Source organism: Cornus florida, unplaced genomic scaffold (genome assembly GCF_030987335.1).
Source record: "Cornus florida cultivar Cherokee Brave unplaced genomic scaffold, ASM3098733v1 CherokeeBrave_3.0.0_Hap2_Chr06, whole genome shotgun sequence".
Lineage (NCBI taxonomy): Eukaryota > Viridiplantae > Streptophyta > Magnoliopsida > Cornales > Cornaceae > Cornus > Cornus florida.
The window spans coordinates 90,833,819-90,856,760 of NW_026775576.1; the positions used below are offsets into that span (position 1 = coordinate 90,833,819).

General features: G+C 36.8%; 2 protein-coding genes across 2 annotated transcripts; both read right to left on the minus strand.

Moving 5' to 3' along the window:
* Window positions 1-1,076: 1,076 nt before the first annotated feature.
* On the minus strand, window positions 1,077-7,116 carry LOC132312819 (methylthioribose-1-phosphate isomerase-like). Its single transcript, XM_059811342.1, has 11 exons — window positions 7,031-7,116; window positions 6,795-6,920; window positions 6,352-6,407; window positions 5,642-5,800; window positions 5,390-5,489; window positions 4,939-5,081; window positions 4,669-4,774; window positions 3,443-3,581; window positions 3,101-3,369; window positions 2,928-3,010; window positions 1,077-1,317 (listed from the first exon to the last, which is right to left on the minus strand). The coding sequence occupies exons 2-10, from the start codon at window positions 6,888-6,890 to the stop codon at window positions 2,933-2,935; spliced, it is 1,146 nt and encodes a 381-aa protein (XP_059667325.1). The 5' UTR covers window positions 6,891-6,920; window positions 7,031-7,116; the 3' UTR covers window positions 1,077-1,317; window positions 2,928-2,932.
* A 4,807-nt stretch (window positions 7,117-11,923) lies between these two features.
* On the minus strand, window positions 11,924-14,424 carry LOC132312821 (caffeic acid 3-O-methyltransferase-like). The gene is made up of 4 exons (XM_059811344.1): window positions 13,983-14,424; window positions 12,786-13,096; window positions 12,443-12,507; window positions 11,924-12,259 (listed from the first exon to the last, which is right to left on the minus strand). Exons 1-4 carry the CDS (start codon window positions 14,378-14,380, stop codon window positions 11,957-11,959), a joined length of 1,077 nt encoding a protein of 358 aa, XP_059667327.1. The 5' UTR covers window positions 14,381-14,424; the 3' UTR covers window positions 11,924-11,956.
* Between the last annotated feature and the right edge of the window lie 8,518 nt (window positions 14,425-22,942).

The window sequence follows — 22,942 nt, forward strand, 5'->3', positions numbered from 1 at the left end:
CTTGTGCCATTTAAAGCAGAAGCAAGATAAAGATTCTGTGAAAGTGAAACAGAAAAAGCATGTTCACCTATTTTGTCCTTTTAATCTAAAAAAAAATGAAAAAATTACCTCAATCATTGAGAGTAGCTTGTCCACTAAAAATAATAAATAAGAAAACATATCAAAATTAGAATATTTGAGCAAAAAATTAGTTTCCCGTAGCTTTTCGGGTATTTACCGAAGGTGGGGGCAAACTTTAAACCAAAAAGTATATTGATTAGATGTATGCAAAAATCTATTTGTTTATCCAAAAAAAAAATTGCCCATATCTAGTCAAATATGACATATGTACAAAATTAATTTTTAAAAGACCAATTTTTTTTTTTTAGAAAACACAATGGAAAAATAAATTAGAGAGCCATGTGAATGTAAACTAATTATGGCTTAAAATATTATAAATCATAAATTAAATAAACTCAACCGAATCTTATTTCATCAATTAAAATGAATCCATTAATTTAAAAAATATGTATAAAAATAAACTAATTAAGGCTTAATTTGAAATCACAACAAATCCATTATGGTAATAGGCAATTTTAAAATTTTTGGGGGAGCCATGGCCCTTGTTGGCCCCGACAATACCCCAGGGTACCGTACCCTAGGTCTCCCAGCCGTCAGATTATTCATCAGATGGGCCCCACAACCACACGGCTGGGAGACCCCCGGGGGGGCGGGGGAGGGACAGTTTAGAATTTTCCCTTCTTATGTACAGGTAAGATTTATATACAAAGATGACCCTGGACATGGTATCAGAAAATCACTCAGTAGTCAGTAAAGCATTCTTTCAGGCACATTGAACTAAACTAAAAGTTGCTAGTAGATAACAAGTATAACAACTAAACTTGTTTGTGACGTGAGGATATGTTTCATTTCAAGGCAGGGTGTGTATCCTAGTGAAATTTTAAAATCTCACTTTCTTAGGAACATGCTAAAAATACCCAGACATATCCAAAATTCCTACATGAGAAGCAGGAAGGACAAACAGGTGATTTTAGTTGCAAACATAAGCAAGCAAATTTTAACTTGAAAACTAAATAGGTTCAAAATATACACTCTATAATCGATTGGAATACAAAATACATCATGAATGAAGGAACAACTAAACTCGCATAAAGTTACCTGCAACCGTTCGTTCCTTGGTTCAGGCATCAAACAATATTCAACGGCATCAAAGGATAAATTTACATCAAGTTAATTGTAATGCTTGACAAGCGAACATAAAGCCTAGACCAAGGCAACAGGTTAAACATCTACCTCGTCATGGTATCATCCTGGGATCTGCATAGAAAATAAATCCAACTTATCCAACACAGCAGATGGGACATTTGGTAGCATGGAATCCACGCCTTGGAATTAGAATTGAAGGAAATTTAGAATTTGAACTGATATAGACTTCAATTCCAATTTCAAAGTGTCGATTATATGCCACCAAACACAGCGTTAGCATAATCTGATTAAGAAATCGAACAGGAAAAAACTAACATGAAGATTGAAGACCACGCAATAGTTATGTCATAGCTTTTCAGCTATACTTGCAGGCATAACTTTCTTGATCCATCATAATTTTACAGTACAGGTAAATTTAAATATAGCATAAAGATTGAAGACTACGCATAAGCTATGTCATACCACCAAAGCCTTGGCCTGAATGGTGTGTCCTCACCTCCCAGAAGGGGAGGTTGAGTTTGTGAATATATTTATCTACCGAGGGGAGAAAAACAAAAACAAAAACAAAAACAAAAAAAAAACGTAACAAAATGTCATAGATTTTCAGCTTCAGTATCATCTTTAATGACGCAGAATGGATTCTCCTTTCTAAGACTAAAATTAAAATCCTTAGAATGCATAGATTAAGGAAGTCAATGCACTAGTTGATAATGCCAGCACAGACAGGTTCTTAGTGGTGGAATAGTCCAGCTGCATTACAGAATCAGAGATGTAGAGTAAAAAAAGAAAGGAAAAACAAGAGGCAGACATAAATTTCCAGGATACGTATATAACTTATGTAGTTCAGTGGCAAAAATTGAAAACCTTTAGAAACTGCACAATTTCTAATTGAAACAAGAACTCAATTGGATTTTTTAAAAAAGAGGCAGACATTTTTCCAGAATACGTATATAACTTATTTAGTTCAGTGACGAAAATTGAATACCTTTAGAAACTGAACAATTTCTAATTGAAACAAGAACTCAATTGGATTTATAAAAATAAAATAAAAAAAACCTCCATTTGATTTTTTCCTTTTTAATGAAACCAAACTCTACCCATTGTAATATTTTTTTCGTAAGTACAAGACGCACACGTCCCAACTAGGATTTAGCAACTCCCCTCTAGAGGTGACAGGAGATACCACTCCAGCTGATAGCTGGTGGTTGCATTATAATATAGATGTCCATGCTTCTTAAATAAGATTTAATCCAAGCGTAAGAAAGGAAATGGTCACCACTCTATAGGGAAGGAAATGGAAATGTCAATCATCTAAATCACAGATATTTTAACAACCCTTGAATCAAACATAATTGCCAAATTTTCTTTTTTTTTTCTTTTTTTTAGGTAACCATAATTTGCTAAAATCACATTTGAATTGCATGATATTACACAGGCTCATGTTTTAAAAGTAATGCCCAAATCAAAATATATCAGTGGCTCCCGGCTGCATGTCCAGATTGGCGTGCTGATTGTTTTACAAGTTAAGATTAACAGAAAAACCTGAGATTTATGCACATAAACAAGAGTCACAGTCATTCCTGTAACTCTCATAAACCAGAGTACAGTTTTCCTCTAGTTGTGTACAATAAACAAAATCAAAAGCTACATTACTAGTCAAATTCAATGCACTTGTAAATTAGAGTTCAGTCCAATAGATCTCTTCAGATATGCATTCATACCTCTCCTATTGTGAAATGCACTGTGCTTTCTCTATAAAACTCTTTATGTCAAAAGCATCACTGCCACTCTTTGTGATGACACCCTGATCAGATAACAAACATCATTAGACTAAAATCCAACCAATTACCTTTGAACATCTATTTCTGATAGTGCATGGATGAGAGGGAGAGACCTTTTCAGTAATGATACCAGTTATTATATTAGCTGGGGTGACATCAAATGCTGGGTTCCACACAGATATTCCAGAAGCAGCAACTTGTTCCCCAAGTCCACCATGTGAGTTCAACAGTTCCTTTGCAGATCTTTCTTCTATAACAATTTCTTGTCCAGAAGAAAGTGATAAATCCATGGAAGTCAAGGGTGCAGCCACATAAAATGGAATACCATGATGGACTGCACACAAGGCAAGACTGTATGTCCCGATCTTATTAGCAGTATCACCTGCATTTAGATTAAAATGCAACCATCGAATGTACATTCTACTACCAGATCTCAATGCAGCATATTTAAGTACCATTTGAAGCCACACGATCTGCTCCAACAATGACAGCATTCACACGTCCAGCTTTCATTAATGCAGCTGCAGCAGAATCTGCTATAAGAACAGCGGGGATGTTATCGTGGACTAACTCAAAAGCTGTCAGTCTGGATCCCTGAATTAGGTTGAAGAATCAAATAAACATCTGTATTGATAACTAGATATACATATTGAAGTTGGCACTATCTATAAACAAAGGCAAAAATTAAGCTGGTAGTTGTCAGAAAGTTGACTATTACCCATTCTTCTATATCACTTAGAGGTGAATACCACTTCAATGTACTCTATGTGAAAACACAACCACTTCACGTGATACACCATGCGCATGCGCGCACAAAAAAAAAAAGGTTAAATAAATAATAATAACAATGATGAAAAAATATAATGAAATAAAACCCCCTATTCAACCTCTCAAGCTAAACATACCCATACATGGTCATAACCACCTTCAAGTCACCCTTTGTAGTATTTTAATTTAATGGTTATCTCTAAGCCTTTGGAAACCCTTACAGACATTCAGAAAAGTTTGGAATCTGAAAGTTCCCCAAGGTGAAACAATTCACATGAAAAGTTCATCCCAGTGCCCTTGCAATCAGAGACATGCTTCATGCTCAAATTCCATCTGTCTATTTGCAAAGTAGAGGTTAAATCAATGGAACACATGCCATTTAGATGCAGTTGGATGGCCTCAGTTTGGTTTTGAGTGGCTAGCATTAAAAATTTGAGCCTGCCTCCATCTCTTCAGCCAGAAGTAATTCTCTGTAATTCTTAGAATTCCTCCCCCCTCCCCCATGAGTTTAGATAGGTTAGATTCATTATGCTTTTATAGAGCATCGCAAGTCTTCATTTGCTAGATAATATGGAAATCAAGGAACAGATTAATCTTTCAGAGGTCATTTGTTGATCCTCAGTCAACAGTAATCAGAGCTCATCTTCATAGCTGCCCTCCCAAAACCTACACTAGCTGAGGATTCTTGTTTCCTTATCCAAGTCCTCAAAATCTTTTCCCATCACTATTGCAGAATAATTACCTAAGTTATTTTATTCATGACATGTTCTAGACAAACATTTTACTCCACTCAGGCACTGCAGCTATTCACAGTACTTTGTTCAACCATGTTGTGATATTGCCCTATTGGAATGCACATTTTTTACTTAATGATGGTAATGAAAGTAGCAACAAGTATAAGCTATATACTCACTTGGTTGAACGGACGTGTTTCTGTACAGTATGCCTTCTCGAGAACTCCTTCAGCATGAAGTGCACGAATCACACCAAGAGCAGTACCATATCCAGCAGTAGCAAGACTATTATAACAGAGTGAATAATGATTAGCAAGATTCTATATGGTAAGCTCATTCTTTGCCACTTCATTTCTTCTGCCGTTTACTTTTTATCAAAACAATATACATGATATAAAGTAAAAAGACAAAAGAAGATCTTAAAGATCAGGTGGGGAGAGGGGGAATACCTGCCAGTGTTGCAATGGGTCAGAATAGACAGCCTCTTAGAGTCTTCCATCTGATGCAGAAGAAAATCAGCTCCATAGGATCCAATTGCTTTATTTGAGGCAACATCATCCCTAAGCATTATTTCAGCAGCTTCAATGTAAGCCTAGCATTAATAGAAATAGAAAGTGTCACAGAACATTAGTAACACACCGTGCTTCAGCTTCCAGTAAAGCCAAATTCCTAGAGAATCTACAGCGGACAATAACCTAAGGAGATTAAGTATAAAATATACACAGTTTTTAACCATTCTCCTGTCTCCTAAGCCGTATCCCACTAAGCCCTAAAGTGAATTTATTATGTAAAATGAAGAACAATTCACAAATTGAAAGGTCAAAAAAAACCTTTCCTCCTATTTTCCTTTTTTTTTTTTTTTTTCCCGGATAAGTGTTTAAAGAACAACAGATTCAATACCTGAAAAACAGGGCTAGCTTCCAAAGCATTTGCAGCTGCCTTTGATATGGCTTCTTTAAGTTTTGTTGCAGCATCTGAAAGATTCACAGCAGTTGGTCGGCTGACAAGGCATGCAAAATGTCAGCTATATTTTCAGGACTAGCAGGAAATACTATGACTACAATATCTAAAGCATATATTATGACCCAGAAACAAAATCACTATGTCACTAACAAGCAGAAAATCAGATTAATGATACCATCTACTAATTACCTAGAGACAAGATATTCCAATTTGATGGACAGGAAAGATGCTGCATCACCGGATGTCCCATTAAAAGCTTCCATGTTACACACTTCTACTGCCAGAGATAGGGCAGCAGCTATAGCAATTGCAGGCGCCCCCCGGACCACCATATCTCTTATTGCAAACCTGAGGCAATACTTTGAAAGAATTACTGAAACATTTCAAAGTTCTGGTTGATTCGCAAACTGGGATTACAACAATTGCATTTCCCGATAGAAATTGTACCAAAATAAAGAGAATGATCTAGACACTGGTAACAAGGTTCATTATCTTGCGCGTCAACCTTTTCTGCAAACAGTTTTACTCTGGTCTAGATAATTTTATTTGACTATAGAGAAGAGAGATAAAAAAAACTAAATTCATAATATACATCAAGACTAATTTATAATGTATTTATTGTTTCGTTTCGGGTGCGATGCAAAAATCAAGATAATTTTTCAGACAAAAAGGGAAAAGAAAAAGAAAAGAACCTGTCAATTGACACAACGTAAGGAGGAAAAAGCTACACACAACTCTCTAACCGCAATAAAGAGACAAATTTGAGTTAATAAAATCAGTCCATTACATGATTTTCGTGGGAAAAAAAATACTAGTATAACATTAAGTGTCGAATAGAACATGAGATAAACAGTACGATATTAATTCACGACAACAGGGAAAGAGCCGAAATATTTTACCATCCATCCGTTGAATCTTGAATATCCAAGTAGATGGTTTCAAGGGGAAGCCTCCTCTGTTCCAAAACAACGGTAGTCAAGTACAGAGTAATAATCAGCCAAGAACAAGATGATAAGCCATCACCAAACAAAAAAGTTACCATAATCAATCTTCATTATTTATGTCACCATCTTGATAGCATTTAAAAAGTAGCACAATTGCTTTTTTCTTTGGTGTTAGTTCATTGAACTAAGAAAATCAGCATTCATAACAATTTATGTATCACAACTGTTCAAAGATATTAGTAACTTTAATCGCTCAAATACTTCAGTAGGAGAGGAAGTTCATTCTGTATTGAAATATCATGGACTATTAGTCAATTAAATTTAAGAACAGTATACATATGCATATTCATATACACACACACACACACAAATACATGTATGTATATATAGAGAGAAACCTGATCGAGTAGCTTGAGTGAACCATGCTTATAGCAGATAGACTGAAGAGAGGTGTCCATTGCAGGTCCATCGGGTAAGCTCGAATCAGTTGCCATTGATGGGATTGATCAGCTCCTATGCGAACCCTATAAAAATCAAATCTTCGATTAAATTATATACGAAATGTTATGTTTGTGAGTCAAATTTTTATAAAAATTAATGAAGAATCATATATAAAAATCCATATTATCAATACCTAAAAGAGACTGAAAACTCTCCGAATAGAACCCTAATTTCTACTTTCTGTCAGCCAGTTCCGCGGTTGAAAAGAAAACAAAAAAAATGCAACACCATATATGCGAAAGCGGAACGGAAGCCAATAAAAACGATGTCGTTTGATAATCCGATGATGACATCTCAAATAGTTGGACCGACATATCGGCTTTTAGAAAACGCGACGCGAGAGGAATGGGATTGCGAAATTGCGAATCCTTTTGCTGACGGCGTAAGCGACATTTCATAATGATAGCTAGCGCCGAGCTGAGTTTGGGCCTGTTCGGGCTCAACTCATTTGTTTAAGGATTATGCTTCGGCTCGGCTCGTGACGAGTTAAAAAACTTGAGTCTGGGCTCGTCTTGATTTTAAAAGTTCGAATTTAGCTTGTTTAATAAAAATAATATATATTTTTTTAAAAAAATTTGTTCTCAAAATTAATTAGTATTTCACAAAAGAAAGAAAGAAATAATCTGAAAGGCCTTATTTACAAGCCTTAACGAGTCAATATTCACGAGCCTATACGAACCGAGCCCAACGTTATTCGGGCTCGGCTAGTTTACTAAACGAGCTCCAAAATTGGACTCATGCTCGGCTCATTTACTAAACGAACGAGTCCGAGTTATTTATAAACAGCTCAGTTCATTTGCAAACATAATGATAGTCTCGGATATGATTCCTTACCGAGCGACCATGAAAATTCGAGTGGTCTCCATATAAATTAATATTATTCTTTTTTATTTTAAATACTTGGGAGTGTAGTTATATATTGTTATGTTATGTTTGAGAGTATTAAGCCATTAAAGTAATTTTAATATATATATATATATATATATATATATATATATATATATATAATTCAAGACAAGAAATGTTAGAAATTAGATTAATCAATACAGAGTCGAAATCTAAATCTCTAAAATTTACAGAAAGTACTAACCCAATGAACTAGGCATCTGCATTTTAATACATATGAAATGCTGAATGGTCACTATTTTTTATTTTTTTCACTTTTAAAAGATAACCAAACATTTTATGGATTAACAATCCCCTTTTCTCCATAAAGTGAGATCCCAAACACATCCCAGACTCCTTTTTTATATTCTTTTAACGAGTCTACAAAAAAAAAAAAAAAAATAGAAAAAAAAAGGACGATTATAAGAGTAAACAAATCCTATAGAATGACCTGTGGTTTAAATAATTCCAAAATCTTATTCTACCTGGTGTGTGTGAGCTTTTTTATTTTAACATGAATTGAAATTTTGTTGTGAATGTCTGGCTAGTTAGTTGTTTTTTTTTTTTTAGTTGGTATTTACACATACATGTCTTATTTTTGTAAATTATTATATTTTTGTAGATTCAAACATTAATTGTATTAATTGTATTATTTTTTATATTTTTTATTAATCAAACATGGTTAACATTTTTAGCCTAATTGGACCAGAATCCTCTGCTGGACAAGTTACAACATAGGTGTTGTACAAGATGATTGAAACACATAGCTGGACAACACCATCACTGAATCCCAACTCCAAATAATCACCCTTTGCTATCATTGCAAATTTGCCACCAACACCAAGTTACATTGTAATCATTTGTGGTGCTTCCGACAATATTACATATAGATATATATAGGCTATGATTTGGATAGACACTGCTTCCAACATGAAGTGTGTTTGGACCTGCACCAGCTCTTCGAATTTTGACTCTCTAAAAACGCCACCTTAAAGAGTCACATCAGCAATTTCAAGAGCCACGTCAGCAGTTTTTGCTCTCTAGAAACATGCACTCCATCAGGCTCTCCGAATTTTCGCTCTAAAAAAAAAATTATATTAAAAAATTAATATTAATATTAATATATATATATATTTTTTACTTAAACGGTTATATTTTTAGCAGCTATATTTGCAACGGTTATATTTTCTCAACGGCAAAATTTTTCAATTGAACAATATTTTTGTAAATTATTAAAAAAAATTATGATTGATATTAGAACTTGAAACAATACAATATCCATTATGGATTAAAAAAAAATAATAATAAAGTAAACAAAACAATTAAAAATAACTTAAACAATACAATATCCTAAATTGGAATAAGAAAATAAATAGACCAAGGATTACAAAATCCTATGGGAACTTTGGGGTGGACCGTGAATTCAAAGATGCCAATATCTCATTTTGTCGCGCGATAATCCAAGCTTTCCCCGCTTTTGTTGGTGTCGAATTTGGATCTGTTAACATGAGCTCCTTCTCTTCAAGTCTCTGTTTCTCTTTAATCTCTAGCTGCCTTGTCTTCTCTTTCTCCATTTTTCTTACCTCTCGTGCCACTTGGGCATCCTGCATTTTCTCTTGACGACTCTCAAAACGGGTGGTGATATTATTAAATTTCGAAACGAATGAACTTTGCAATTCATTCGCTGAATTAATTTTTGCTCGACGCTGCTTCGCCGCTTTTCTTCCTGCTGGTCTTTGTAGTTGATATTCTTCCACACCGGGTGAATCATTTTCTCCTATGTGTGGTGATTCTTCAGTTGAAGCTCCATCTGTCGTGGCTGCATGGCTTGACGGAGTAGATGGTAATGAGTGCCCAACAGGCTCATTAATGTCAAAGTCAAATCCATTCCTCTTCTTCTGCTCTTTTTTCTTTTTTCCTTTTCCAACTTGTTCAGCACAATGTGAATTCCATTTATTGTTATGCTTCAAGATCTCCCAACAACTTTCTAACTTAAATTCACCACCTGTTTGACTACGAAACAGGTCTTTAGCTGCTATTATCTACACAAAAAAAATAACAAAAAATTAAAAGTCGACTATTTAAAATATTTACGAGTTATATTTAAACAATAAATAACTCACCATATCATCACTGCTGAAGCCGCTGAGACGATTCATTTCTATGGTAGTCATGCAGCCAGAAAATTTGCTGATTTTTTGTTAGATCACCGACCAACGATTCATTAAACCTCCATAATTTCGCTCAGTTGGAGGAACACCAATATGTTGTATATATTGTTCCAGAATTCGCTCCCATAACTTCTTCTTACTTTGGTCTGCCCCCGTAATCGCATCAGAGGTTATGGACAACCACGCCCAACATAAAGCTTCATCTTCAGCCTTGGTCCAATTATTAGGTCGGATAGCCGGTTGTTTTGACAGGGGTTTTGAGTTACTTGATTGTGGAACACTAGTACCATATTTGATGAGAAGTTTGGGATGGTCGATAAGAAGGTTGGGATGATTGATGAGAAGGAAATTGAGAATCTTTTCCATGAAAATTGATATTTTCTTCCGGAAATGGCAAAAACTCATCGTTTGATGGGTTGAATTGGGTGTTGTAATAATATGGATGTCGAGGATCTATGGAATCGAAATGACTTTGAAAATAATATATAAGATTGAGAAAATAGAAGAAGAAATAAGTTGAATGATAGATAATAGAGATATGATGAGTGATGATAAGAGTTGGGGTATTTATAGAGATTTTAAAAATTTTTTTTGAATAAAGTTAAAAAATTTGAATTTTTAAACTTTTTTTTTTTTAAAATTATAGCCATTAAGGCACTGTTTGGTATTGTAGAAATAGTGCCTTAACGGCCAAATACCCTATTTGGCCTACTCATTTAAAATTTAAAGCAAAATTTTTTTTAAAAAAAAAACCAAATTTTGAGGGAAAAAACAAAAAAAAAAGAAAGGTAAAATTTGAATTTTTAAATTTTTTTTTTTTAAATTTAAAGCAAAATTTTTTTTAAAAAAAAAACCAAATTTTGAGGGAAAAAAAAAAAAAAAAAGGTAAAATTTGAATTTTTAAACATTTTTTTTTAAAATTATAGCTGTTAAGGCACTGTTTGGTACTGTAGAAATAGTGCCTTAACGGCCAAATACACTATTTGGCCTACTCATTTAAAATTTAAAGCAATTTTTTTTTTTTAAAAAAAAACCAAATTTTAAGGGAAAAAACGAAAAAAAAAGAAGGTAAAATTTGAATTTTTAAACTTTTTTTTAAAATTAAAGCCGTTAAGGCACTGTTTGGTACTGTAGAAACAGTGCCTTACAGCCAAATACACTATTTAGCATACACATTTAAAATTTAAAGCAAAATTTTTTTTTAAAAAAACTAAATTTTAAGGGCAAAAACAAAAAAAAAAAAATGTTTTTTAATATATTTTTGGCTTAATTTTTTTTTTTTTTGACAAACAATGCCTAAACAATATATTTTTTTATTTAATGAATTATATTTAATTTTTTTTCCAAAAAAACGAGCTCTAAATAACCTATTTTTAGGTTTTTTTTTTTTTTTTTTTTTAAGAGGCACCGTTTGGCGCACTGTTACAGCAGGATAAAAAACAAAATACAGCCTTCTTGCAAACGACGCCGTTTTGGCGCAGAAAAGACAAAAAAAAATTTCCACGATCGCGGGCCGGCTCGCTGAATACCGCGAGCCTAAAATGGGTCCTACTTGTTTGAAGAGCCCGCTGCAAGAGAGAAAGCTCGTTTGGCTTGCGGAAAATGGGTTTCGCTAGTGGGCTACGGATGGCCTTAAGGCACGAAGTTATATGCAGTCATTTGTGGCCATCATTATATATATATATATATATATATATATATACATATATTATTTCGCACTTGTGATAACAACCATGTAAGGTCTGAATCCTCCCACTTTCAAGTTTCAGCCCAAACCCTCATTTTCACGAATAGGATTATTCCCTTTTTGTTGCTAAGATTCGACATTAATAAATGAGAAAATGGAATCTTACAACATAGTGTGAGGATTTTCTATCCTACATTCCAAGAAAATTAAGCAAACAAAATCTTTTTATTTGGTATATGTAGATTGGATTTATTTGTTTTCTTATTCTCATATACGAGTGAAGACTTACATATGATGTAAACCCAATCACGCACACTCAAATCTTTTTCAAAAATTCTATGACATAAGTGTTGTAAGCAGAGCACATTACGCGGAAACCTTCAAAACCAGCTCCCTTTGCCAATTCCTCGAATTCTTTCTCAGTCCTCTCTTTTCCGCCCAAGTTATAAGCTAACATGATCACATCGATATGGATCACATTCTTAGTCGTAAGCCTGGAGTCTAGAGCAACGGGAAGAATGCATTCAGCTAAGATCACTTTCCCGTTGTCAGGAAGTGCTTCGTAGCATTTCTTCAATAACTTCAGGTAGTGCTCGTCACTCCAATCATGACATATCCACTGCAACAGCACAAACATAAGCACATTAACAGCCTAATTCTGTTTTTCTCAACAACCAAACATAGTTTTTTGAGTTTTGAAGTGAGAAGCTTAATAACATAGGGGTACACTTTAGTGTCAAGCCTTATGTCACGTCATACATATGCATTAGTACACTAAAGATTGTAAAGAAATCAAACTCGCCTTCATAAAAATAGCATCCCCTTTTGGTACACTAACAAACATATCTCCTCCCACATGTTCCACACCTGCATTTAGACCAAACAAAGGCATATAAACATCAATATATACATACATATATGTATGTATGTATGTATGTCATGGTTCGCCGTATCATCCGATACGCATATCTGCTGATATGTGACTCTTTTTTGAGTCTGATTCGCGACCCGTATCAGTCAATTTACATTGACTTTGTCCGAATCCGAATACGCAACCCATGTCGCGAACGTAACCGATACTGCATACCATGATGTATGTATATATAATATTTTAAAGCAGTGTTATGGTAAAATATTAAGAGTACCGGGATAAGATGGAGCATCTTCGATGACATGAGGCAAATCAAAGTTAATGCCCTTGATGGTTGGGTATTTGGAGACGATCATGTTCATGGTGGCACCGGTGCCACCACCGACATCGACGACAGACTTGAGGCCCTTGAATCCATCGTAAGTCTCTAGGAGTTTTTTCATGGTAATGGTGGAGTGATTAGACATCCCCCGGTTGAAAACCTTGTTGAATCTCGGATCCGTGCCGTGGTAATCGAATGCTGTCATTCCATAGGCCTTGTTAAATGGAATTCCTCCGTCAAGAACTGCCTCTTTCAAGTAGTACCTACAGTCAAAAACAACAGAGCTATGTCAATCTTTGTGGTTCATCAACTTCCATATCATTCTCATTTAGACAATGCGTCCATATGACAATAAATTTGAAATATATATATATATATATATAAAGAAAGAAGTGAGCTAACCTCTTATTGAATTAAATGTGGAAAAAGGATGACAGTCAATGACGTATGGCACATTCAACAAAAATTTTAAACATAAAAAATTACTCATCATTTTGAAAAGTTAGGAACAGATAATATATATATATATATATATAGAGAAAGAAGTGAGCTAACCTCATATTGAATTAAATGTGGAAAAAGGATGACAGTCAATGACGTATGGCACATTCAACAAAAATTTTAAACATAAAAAATTACTCATCATTTTGAAAAGTTAGGAACAGATAATGAAATTAATCAACTCTAACTAGTAACATACTTACTCTTCATAATAAAGATTATTTTACTCATTAGTTGTCCCACTGCTACTGTCACAATTTTATTTTATTTTATTTTATTTTTCTTTAATTATGTACTCTTATTAAAAAAAACAAAAATGAGCCTTTCATGTGTGTAAACTTACATATTTGCCTTTGTGGTTAATTTATTTTTCTTTATTCATTTCATGTCGTACCATATCATAGTATGTGGTGAGTCCCTACAATGGTCTATACATTAGCCATGTAATATGAAAGACTTACATTCCCTTCTGGACATAGCCATGTTTACCCACTAAAATCAGAGTAACAAAAATCTTAATCAAATTTAATTTTGTCCGAATTTCTTACACTGTAATCGCGATCTTAACCGATATTACGATAATGTTGACCGATATTACGAACGATCATATATAAAATAACTCAGAGAGAGAGAGAGAGAATGACATACCAGCTATCCATGAAGACTTTATCTTGATTCATGAGCACAAGAGGTGCCATGGACACACCATCAGCGTTTCTGGTCAAGAACTTGCAAACCGGCGCGAGACCGTAGAGCCTCTCAACACGACCGTCGGGCAGGTCATGGACAGTACAATTGAGAACAGAGTAGCTCGCAAGAAGTCGGAGAAGCCGGTCTAGCATGACCGGTGCATCGGGGTTCTTGGTCGCGAGCTGAGCCGCGAGCTCCTTAGGAGACACATATGCACCTGGACCGGCCTTAGCCATGGTCTCAAGAAGGTCGAGCTCTATGGCCGATTTCAGGACCATGGGCAGTACTGAAGCACTAGCCAGTTGCATGGCGAACATGCAAGCCTCCAACTCCTCTGATTCGCTGGTTGAACCCATTTTAATATATTGATTTTAGTTTGCTTTTGGTTTGAAAAAAGAGAAGTTGAAGGAAGAAGAAGAGGTGGTTTGGGGGGTGACAATATGGTCCATTGGTGTGAGGTGGTATATATGGTGCTTCTCACTCTCACCAACCTTGTGGTTGCACCCTACACAGGCACACGTACACCAACCTGATCCTTTGACATTAGCCCCATGGGGCCTCTCTCTCTCTCTCTCTCTCACACACACACACACACACACACATACACTTTCTTGACCATTTTATTCACTTTTATTAGGAAAATGAGAGGCCCTCTCTCTCACACACATTTTCTTGAGCATTTTATTCACTTTAAATTAGGAAAATGATTTAGAGTAGAGACTGTCTTGTTCACAAATATTAATTTTTATTTAAAAAATTTCCAACCTTTGCAATTTTTAATTACTCAACTCTTCTATTTTGGATCCGAAACAATAATAATAATAATAATAATTTGAACGGTTAGGAACGAAATGATTGGAATCAGATAATCATATATATATATATATATATATATATTTTTTTTTTTTTGGGTGTGTTTTTATAAACTGGTACAAGTTTGATTTATAATTGGATAATTTGACAATTTCGATCTTTTGATAAGAGGAAGATGACATATATCGATGTGAAGAAAATAACAGAAACTGATATCAAAATAACATTATCTCTCACAAATATATTCATATTTTATAGATTAATCTAAAATTCATACTTGGAAACGTAAGCATGGCAAAAAAAATTGACAACCAAAGCTTAATCTTCTTCACCAACCACATTTGTCAAATAAGAGGGCACAGAAGTGGGGAAAACGTTGTACCTATCTTGTTACTACAAGTAACGTGGCTACAACCTCCATCAAACCTATCGGCTATCTTCACAAATCCAACAATCTCTTACTCGGAGACTGATCAGCTACACTGATACCGATACTTTTATCCAACAAAAAAAATTTAGAGTGTAACAGCAAATGACATTTCGAACATCAACAGAACTGAAAGATTTTTTATTTTTTATTTTATTTCTTGACAAATTAGGAGGAAGTGTGGTACTCGAACTCGGGCACACCGTGACTCGATGAATAATGGGCGGACAAAATGATTAATAGGAAGACTTGCATGTTTACTCGGTCCACCCCAAAAAGCCAAAGTTATTGCTTTAGCGTTCGTATGGGTTTGTTTTAGTTAGGACAATAAATAAGTGTACAATGGTGATATCAAAGGTACAATTACGAGGGAAACAGAGAAGATGCTTGAAGGAGGAGGAGGAGAAGAAGACCAATCGCCAAGACTAAGATGGTGGTAGGGCATGTATACAACTTTTCTTTTTATGACAACTTCATTTTCTGGTTGTTTATCTCTTCATGGGATTGTGCTATTTATAGACTCGGATTCCATTGTTATTAACTAATGATCTTTTTCATGCATGGCTCCTAGTTAGGATCACGTGGGTAGTCCTGATGGTCCTAGGAGCCTGAGGGGTCTAATCCCCCTCGAGGAGCCTGAGGGGTCTAATCCCCCTCGTCGAGCCTCGCACTGTATCACTGTGTTGCTTCTCCCCTAATTGGGGCATTAAATGTTGCTTGGCCGCCTATTGGTCAAGCCTGACACAGCATTAAATGTGATTTTAAGGTTTACTGTCATAATATGTATAATCCTATCATCTTGTTAATTGGGTCTTACTAAGGGCGAAGGCACTTCTTGACTTCTCATTCACCAATCCGGGATCCTCCTAAATGTAATACCCCTAATTTTAAAAGGATAGTCTCGGCATTTTATTGAATGTTTTATTGCATTTTTGGCTTATTTGTCTATTTGCCTATTTGTTGGGTTGTGGTTTTATTTAATTTAATTATTTGTGTGTTTTTGTTTAAAGGGTAAAGTACAGTCACACCCCCTCAGGTTTGGCAAAAAGACACTCAGAGGAAACTTACCTGCATTTTGAATAAAGACACCCTCTGAATGTTCAAAAATGGACAAAGACACCCCTTTACATGAAAAATTGACTAAATTACCCTTTGACCGTTTAGGAGACTTTTTTAACTTTACAATTTAATAAATTGGACCAATTTACTCTCATGAATAATTTATGCATAAAAAAAAAAGAAAAAAAAAAACTTTATATAGTTCACTTTTTTTTTTTTTTTTTTTTTTTTTTTTTTTTTTTTTTTGTTATTTACTTTATAAATGTCCCAACTTCTTAAAAATGTAGAAGTCTAAAATGATTTTTTGATTCAATATATATATTTCAAATAAATTATATTTTGTTACTATTTATTTTCTTTTTCTTTTTTATTTTTAAATTAAGATGCTTAATTCTTTCATCTAAAAAAATTAAACCAATCTCTTTTCCTTAAAAATAAAAAATATGGTACCAGTATAACTTTATGCATCTTAAATTATATATCAAATATTATGCATTTCCCAACATAAAATAAAATAGATACCAGTATAACTTTAAGTATCTTAACTTTGTGCATGCCTTTGTTTGTTTTTTTTTTTTTTTTTTTCCCTTTGTTTTATTATTATTTTTCCCCTTTGTTTTACTATTTTTTTTTTCCCTGTGTTTTACTATTTTTTTTCCCTTATATTGGGAAATACATAATATTTGATATATAATTTAAGATACATAAAGTTATACTGGTACCATATTTTTTTATTTTTAAGGAAAAGAGATTGGTTTAATTTTTTTAGATGAAAGAATTAAGCATCTTAATTTAAAAAAAAAAAAAAAAAGAAAAGAAGTAATAACAAAATATAATTTATTTGAAATATATGTATTGGATCAAAAAATTATTTTAGACGTCTACATTTTTAAGAAGTTGGGACATTTATAAAGTAAATAACAAAAAAAAAAAAAAAAAAGTGAACAATGCATAAATTGTTCATGAAAGTAGATTGGTCCAATTTATTAAATTGTAAAGTTAAAAAAGTCTCTTAAACGGTCAAAGGGTAATTTGGTCAATTTCTCATGTAAATGGGTATCTTTGTCCATTTTTGAACCTTCAGGGAGTGTCTTCGTCCAAAAAACAGGTAAGTTTCCTCTAAGTGCCCTTTTGCCATACCTCAAGGGGTGTGGCTGTACTTTACTCTTATTTAAATTGAATTATTTGTTTAATTATTTTTATTTAGTTAAATTATTTGTTTTAAACTATTTTTTTCATTAATGTATGTTTAGGTGGTAATTTAATTGTCTGTTTTCATTAAATGTTTAATAAAGGTTTTATTTTCTGTTTAGGTAATTGAGTTTTTGGCTGACTAGCTTTATTTGTTTTTAATTTTCCGTCTCTTAATATGATTAGAATTAGGATTAAAGGATTGGCCTATAAATATATCTGTATTAATCTGCCAAGGGTTTTAGAACCCTATACACGTATTGGAGGCAGAGAGAAAACAGAGAGAGAATTGAGAGAAACAGAGAGAGGAAAACTAGGGTTTAGCTGGGACTAAGGCTGAACCAAGGAAGGATTGAAGGGGTGTTGTGCGTGTGTGGAACCAAGGAGAAACAGAGGGATTAGAACAGTGAAGGATCGCCGGAAAATCTAGGAAGACGGCGTAGAGATTTTAATTCAGAATCTTGCAGGCAAGTTCTATTCCTAACTCTTTATCTCTCTTTGACTCGTGTTCTTTACATGCCTAACACAACTCCAGTAGTAAATATACATTAAAGATTAATCTGGTTCGCATGTTAATTTCAAATACAACAGTATGCCTTTACATGAATTGGTGTTTGCTTGTTTGTAAATTTCTTTGCATAATTCATGTTTTAATTGATGTTAATTGATGCATAATGAATTTAATAAATTGTTGGGACTATCTGGAACCTAGAATAGAGGGTTAGGAACCTTAGCAAGGAGAATCAGAAAGTCAAAAAACAGTCGGCGTAGGAGAAGACAGAGGCTGGGAAGAGTGGAAGTGGCTCTACCCTTTAATGGAGGCGGTTCTATTGAAGTGGAGCCGGCTCCACATGATGTAGAGGCGGCTCCAAGGGGAGTGGAGCCTGTTCTACCTTAAATTAGAGCCTCATTTACCTTAAATTGGAACCCGCTCTACATCTTTTTGGAGCCTACTCCTTTCTGGATTTTAATTTTATTTATTCAAGGATTTTTAAACTAAGATTTCTTTCAGCTCTTAATTATTTATTTCTTATTTCATTTTTGTATTCCGTGTTCATTTTAAATATTAATTGTTTGATATTTCCTCGGGTTTGGGTTTGGGTTTGGGTTTGGGCATGATCAACCCGTGTCTCAGATCCGAGGGGTATCACACTAAGTTTCCCAATTTTTAGATCTCTCACAGCTGCAAAGGCCCTACCTTTGTTTTGCGCCGTGCAGGGACTTGTGGCATTTTGGTGGCGAGCTCTCTGGGGCTCTGATCTTTCACATGTTATGGCCTGGTGTGGTACCAGGGCTTGTTGCTTGAGGTCTCGAGGCTTAATGGGCCTTGTAGCTAGGTCTCACAGGTGCTCTAGACTTAACCTTCGAGGCTTAGTGGGCCTGGTTGATACCAGGGTTTGTAGGTGCTCGAGGATTAACCCTCAAGGCTTAGTGGACCTGGTTAATACCAGGGTTTGCAGGTGCTCGAGCATTAACCATCGGGGCTTAGTGGGCCTGGTTGGTACCAGGGCTTGCAGGTGCTTGAGGATTGACCCTCGGGGCTTAGTGGGCCTGGTTGGTACCAAGGCTTGCAGGTGCTCAAGGATTAACCCTCGAGGCTTAGTGGGCCTGGTTTGGTACTAGGGCTTATGAATGCTCGAGGTCTTGGTTTTCGAGGCTTAGTGGGCCTGGTTTGGTACTAGGGTTGTGAATGCTCGAGGTCTTGGTTTTCGAGGCTTAGTGGGTCTGGTTAGTACTATAGCTTGTCGTGGCTTTCTTGACTTTTCAACTTTGCCAGGAGGTCTTGTATTGACTTTTTTTCTTGTCATGTCAGCAATTGATGATCGACACCCACATTTAGTCCCCATGCACGTAGGACGATTGGAAGATTATTGTTACGCGTGCAAGATCTGAAGGGTTAAGTATGCATTTATTCGAGGGGAGTGGAGGGTCACAACATCTGAAAAGACGGGACAAGTTATTAATGCGCCATTTTGGCGTCGCTTCTATTATAGCATTTCCCGAGGTGTGCTTCTTTAAAAGGTAGCCTTTGGTGAGCTTGTAACAGTTCACCATTGAAATCCCTTGAATTGGCGATTGAAAATTTTTCTTAGTGCCATTTTTTCCGGCTTAAGCTCTTAGAGAACTTAAGCGGTTTAGTTCATTTGCCTTAATAGTCGTGTTGGTGAAGTGATATAATGGTGCAAAAGAAGAAAGAGTTGAGCAAAAAGGATCTGCCACCACCACGGGTGCCGGCAGATTCAGAATGGTGACGGGTGCCCTTTTTTGGGAAGAGTGATATGTTTTGGCGGTGGGTGGATAGGAGTGGTGGCGCCGGTGAGCCGTTAGAGGTGGTGGAGCTGATGGAAGAAGAAAGTGCAGAAATCTCTCTAGCCTTGCGCATACCGGCAGATACTGTTTTGAGATTTTGTGTGGAACAAGGTAGATATCCTTGGTCCTTTGTGAAATTTGCGAACCACATGAGCCCTTGCCATGGCTGGGAAAGATGGATGGATGCGATACTTGCAAATGCGGAGTTCAAGCACATCATTGAGTTGGTAGGGTTTCTCCCTGCCATCAAGTTGTTTCACCACTTGAGCATTCCTCGCGATGTTGTGGGGATGTGGGAGTTGATCTCGAGGTGGAGCACGAGCTTTCATACCTTTGTTACTACATGGGGGGAGTTTACCCCCATAATTGAAGATGTTAGCCAATTGTTGGGTTTGCCCTTTTAAGGCATAGAAAACCCTGGCGCATGGTCTTTGAGCAAGGACAAGGCGATACTAAATGACAATTTGGAAGAAGCGCTTGAGAAATCCAAATGCTTTGGTACTCTGTAGGGTAGCAAAGGTGCTCGTCGCGAAACTAAAGGTACGAAGGCGTAAGAGCACGATTGGCTCTTGGGTTCGTTTTTACTTTAGGGACCATCCCTTAAGTCAAAAGAACTTATCGCAGGAGGGGAGATAAGATATTGCTGGTCCCTGGGTGGTTCACCCTTCAAACCTCGCAGCCTATTTACTTTGCTGGCTTTCTCGCTATATTATGGAAGGGACCCAAAGGATGCCTCCTTACCTTGTTTACAGAGCCTCACAGTGAAGTTGGCTAAAGACGTTATAGTGCCTCTCGCGCCATTATTTTTGAGTACATTGTATCACCGGTTGGACATGGTAGTAGAGGACTACGCACGTTCTGTGGGGCATTACGTGCACGACTCGTATGTATTTACTTCCTTTCTGCAGATGTTTCTTTATGAAAGATTCAAGTCTTATGCTCCAGCGCCCCTAGACTTGACCCTCGGAGAGGACGTTGTGCGAGGATGGAGATGGCATGGGTGAGCTCCACAAGGGCGGCTGAGTTACTCAATTGACCAGAGTTTCCAGTTTGTTGCACCCCCTTATGCTACCCCTTTGCCTGGCTCCTTGACTATGGCGATGTACTTTGACAGAGATGAGCATATCCTTGCTGGCGTTTATCGAACACAGGCCAGCGAAGTACTGGTGTTTTTACTGTGTACTACCCCTGGGTATTTACTAGCCATGTGGGAAGGGGGAAACCTGGTAAAGACTTACAACCCTCGAAGGGTTCCTCTCTAATTCGGTTATGATCGCGGAATACCCTTTGAGTATATCTTCGCAAGAGGCGAAGAATCCTTCGAGGGGAGTTTTCTTAGATTTGTTGCAACACATACACAGTTGTTGACAGAGGGGGTTGGGGCATTGTTCTTACCAGGGAAGGATAGGTTCCTTATGTGCACGGAGTTGGCACGTTCCTACTGGGCTAATCATCTTACACAGTGGAAGGATTTTTGTACAAGTCCAGCAGAGTGCGTAAAAGCGCGTGTGATCTATACAGGGGATTTTTCCTTGAAGCCCCCTGTTGACTTTGATAGGGGTGATTACTGCTTCTTTGTACCTGTTGCAGAGATGCATGGGGGAAAGGGCAGGGAGAGTCCTTACAGCCCTTGCAGACAGAGGAGATACCGACGATTGAGATGGCCCCGGGGCCTAGTACTCGAATGCGTAAGACAAGGGCCACATCATGCGTGAAGAGTGGGCCTCCCTTGAAGCGAGTAGTTGTAGCTGCTGCTGTTCCCATGAGGGCTAACACAGCTGAGGCAACTGCGAGGCTTTTGTGTTAAGAGTGTACCTCACCCACTACAACATCCTCAGCCTCGCCCATCAACGCAACATCCTCAGCCTCCACTGGTGGACTTTGAGTCTGATAGTGCAGACACTGATACTTTTGTTGAGGAGGTTAAGACTCAATCAATGGCTGCTGCCTTTGGACCCACTGCTGCTGGGGGGCACTTATTTCGTCATGTGCGCGAGGCTGGCCCGGATACCATGGTGTATAATGTGAGCTCTGGCAAGGTACTCCCTGATGATAGTGACTTTGCTAATTTGCCTCATTTTGACTTTGTGCAGCCCTTAGGGGAAAGTTCACTAAATTATTATATTCAAGATGATGTGCCGGCGCAGTCGAGGATGGAGGAAGAGAAGCTCTCAAGCCCATTGGACATCTCGCCACTTGTGACCATACAAAATGCACCTGTTCGCAAACATGCAGCAGCCGTGGTAGATATGATGCGTGATTATTCTCGCGGGACAGAATTACCTGTCGAGGATGCGTATGCTAGCGAAGAACCTCGTGTACAAGGGGACCTCACTATTGAAGAGAATGAGGCTGAGTCAATATCTTCTTCGCGTGAGACTTTAGAGCATTCAGCTGAAGAATCTGAAGAAGTAGTGGGAGGAGATAGTTTAAAGGCATAAGGTACTCCTTCAGTCCAAGAGACTCAGTCAATGGAGCATGAAGCCCATGAGGGGGAGACGTAAGGCGGTCCTCACCTGTGGTGGAGTTGGGTGAATCTCATGAAATAGAGAATGAAGCTCGCACTGACGACACACTCGAAGACGAAGTAAGGTAGGTCGTACCCTCAAGTGTGATGCCAGATGCCTCACCCTTGCCTTGACACGAGGAAGACTTAGTAGTGGAAAACGTAGGCGAGGAGAGGGATTAAGCCTCGCCAGTAATTGCGTCAGAAACAGCTCCTCGCCTAGTTGAGCAAGGTGAGGTTGAAAGGGGAGAAAGTGCTGCTATTAATACCGAGTCTCATGAAGCAAACATCATAAGGCAGGATATTGCCAGCCCAGAAGTGACGTGGATGGGTATGCGACTGCCTCGCACTTATGCGCGCCTGTTAGAGTAAGTTTTAGTTCACCATCCCGAGGTGTCGCAGTTCTTGTCCTCGTGTTTTTATGCTTGTTTAACAATCGATGCATTGATGCCTTGGTTAAATTTTGGAAATCTTCACGGAGATCGAGCAAGGTTCGAAGAACGAAGACCTTCTAAAGGAGGCCGCGCTCTTGCTAAAAGACATGCTAAGGCTCGAGGTCCCTGTTTTGTGGCTGCGAAGGCGGCTTATCAGAACTGACAAATGTATAAGGAA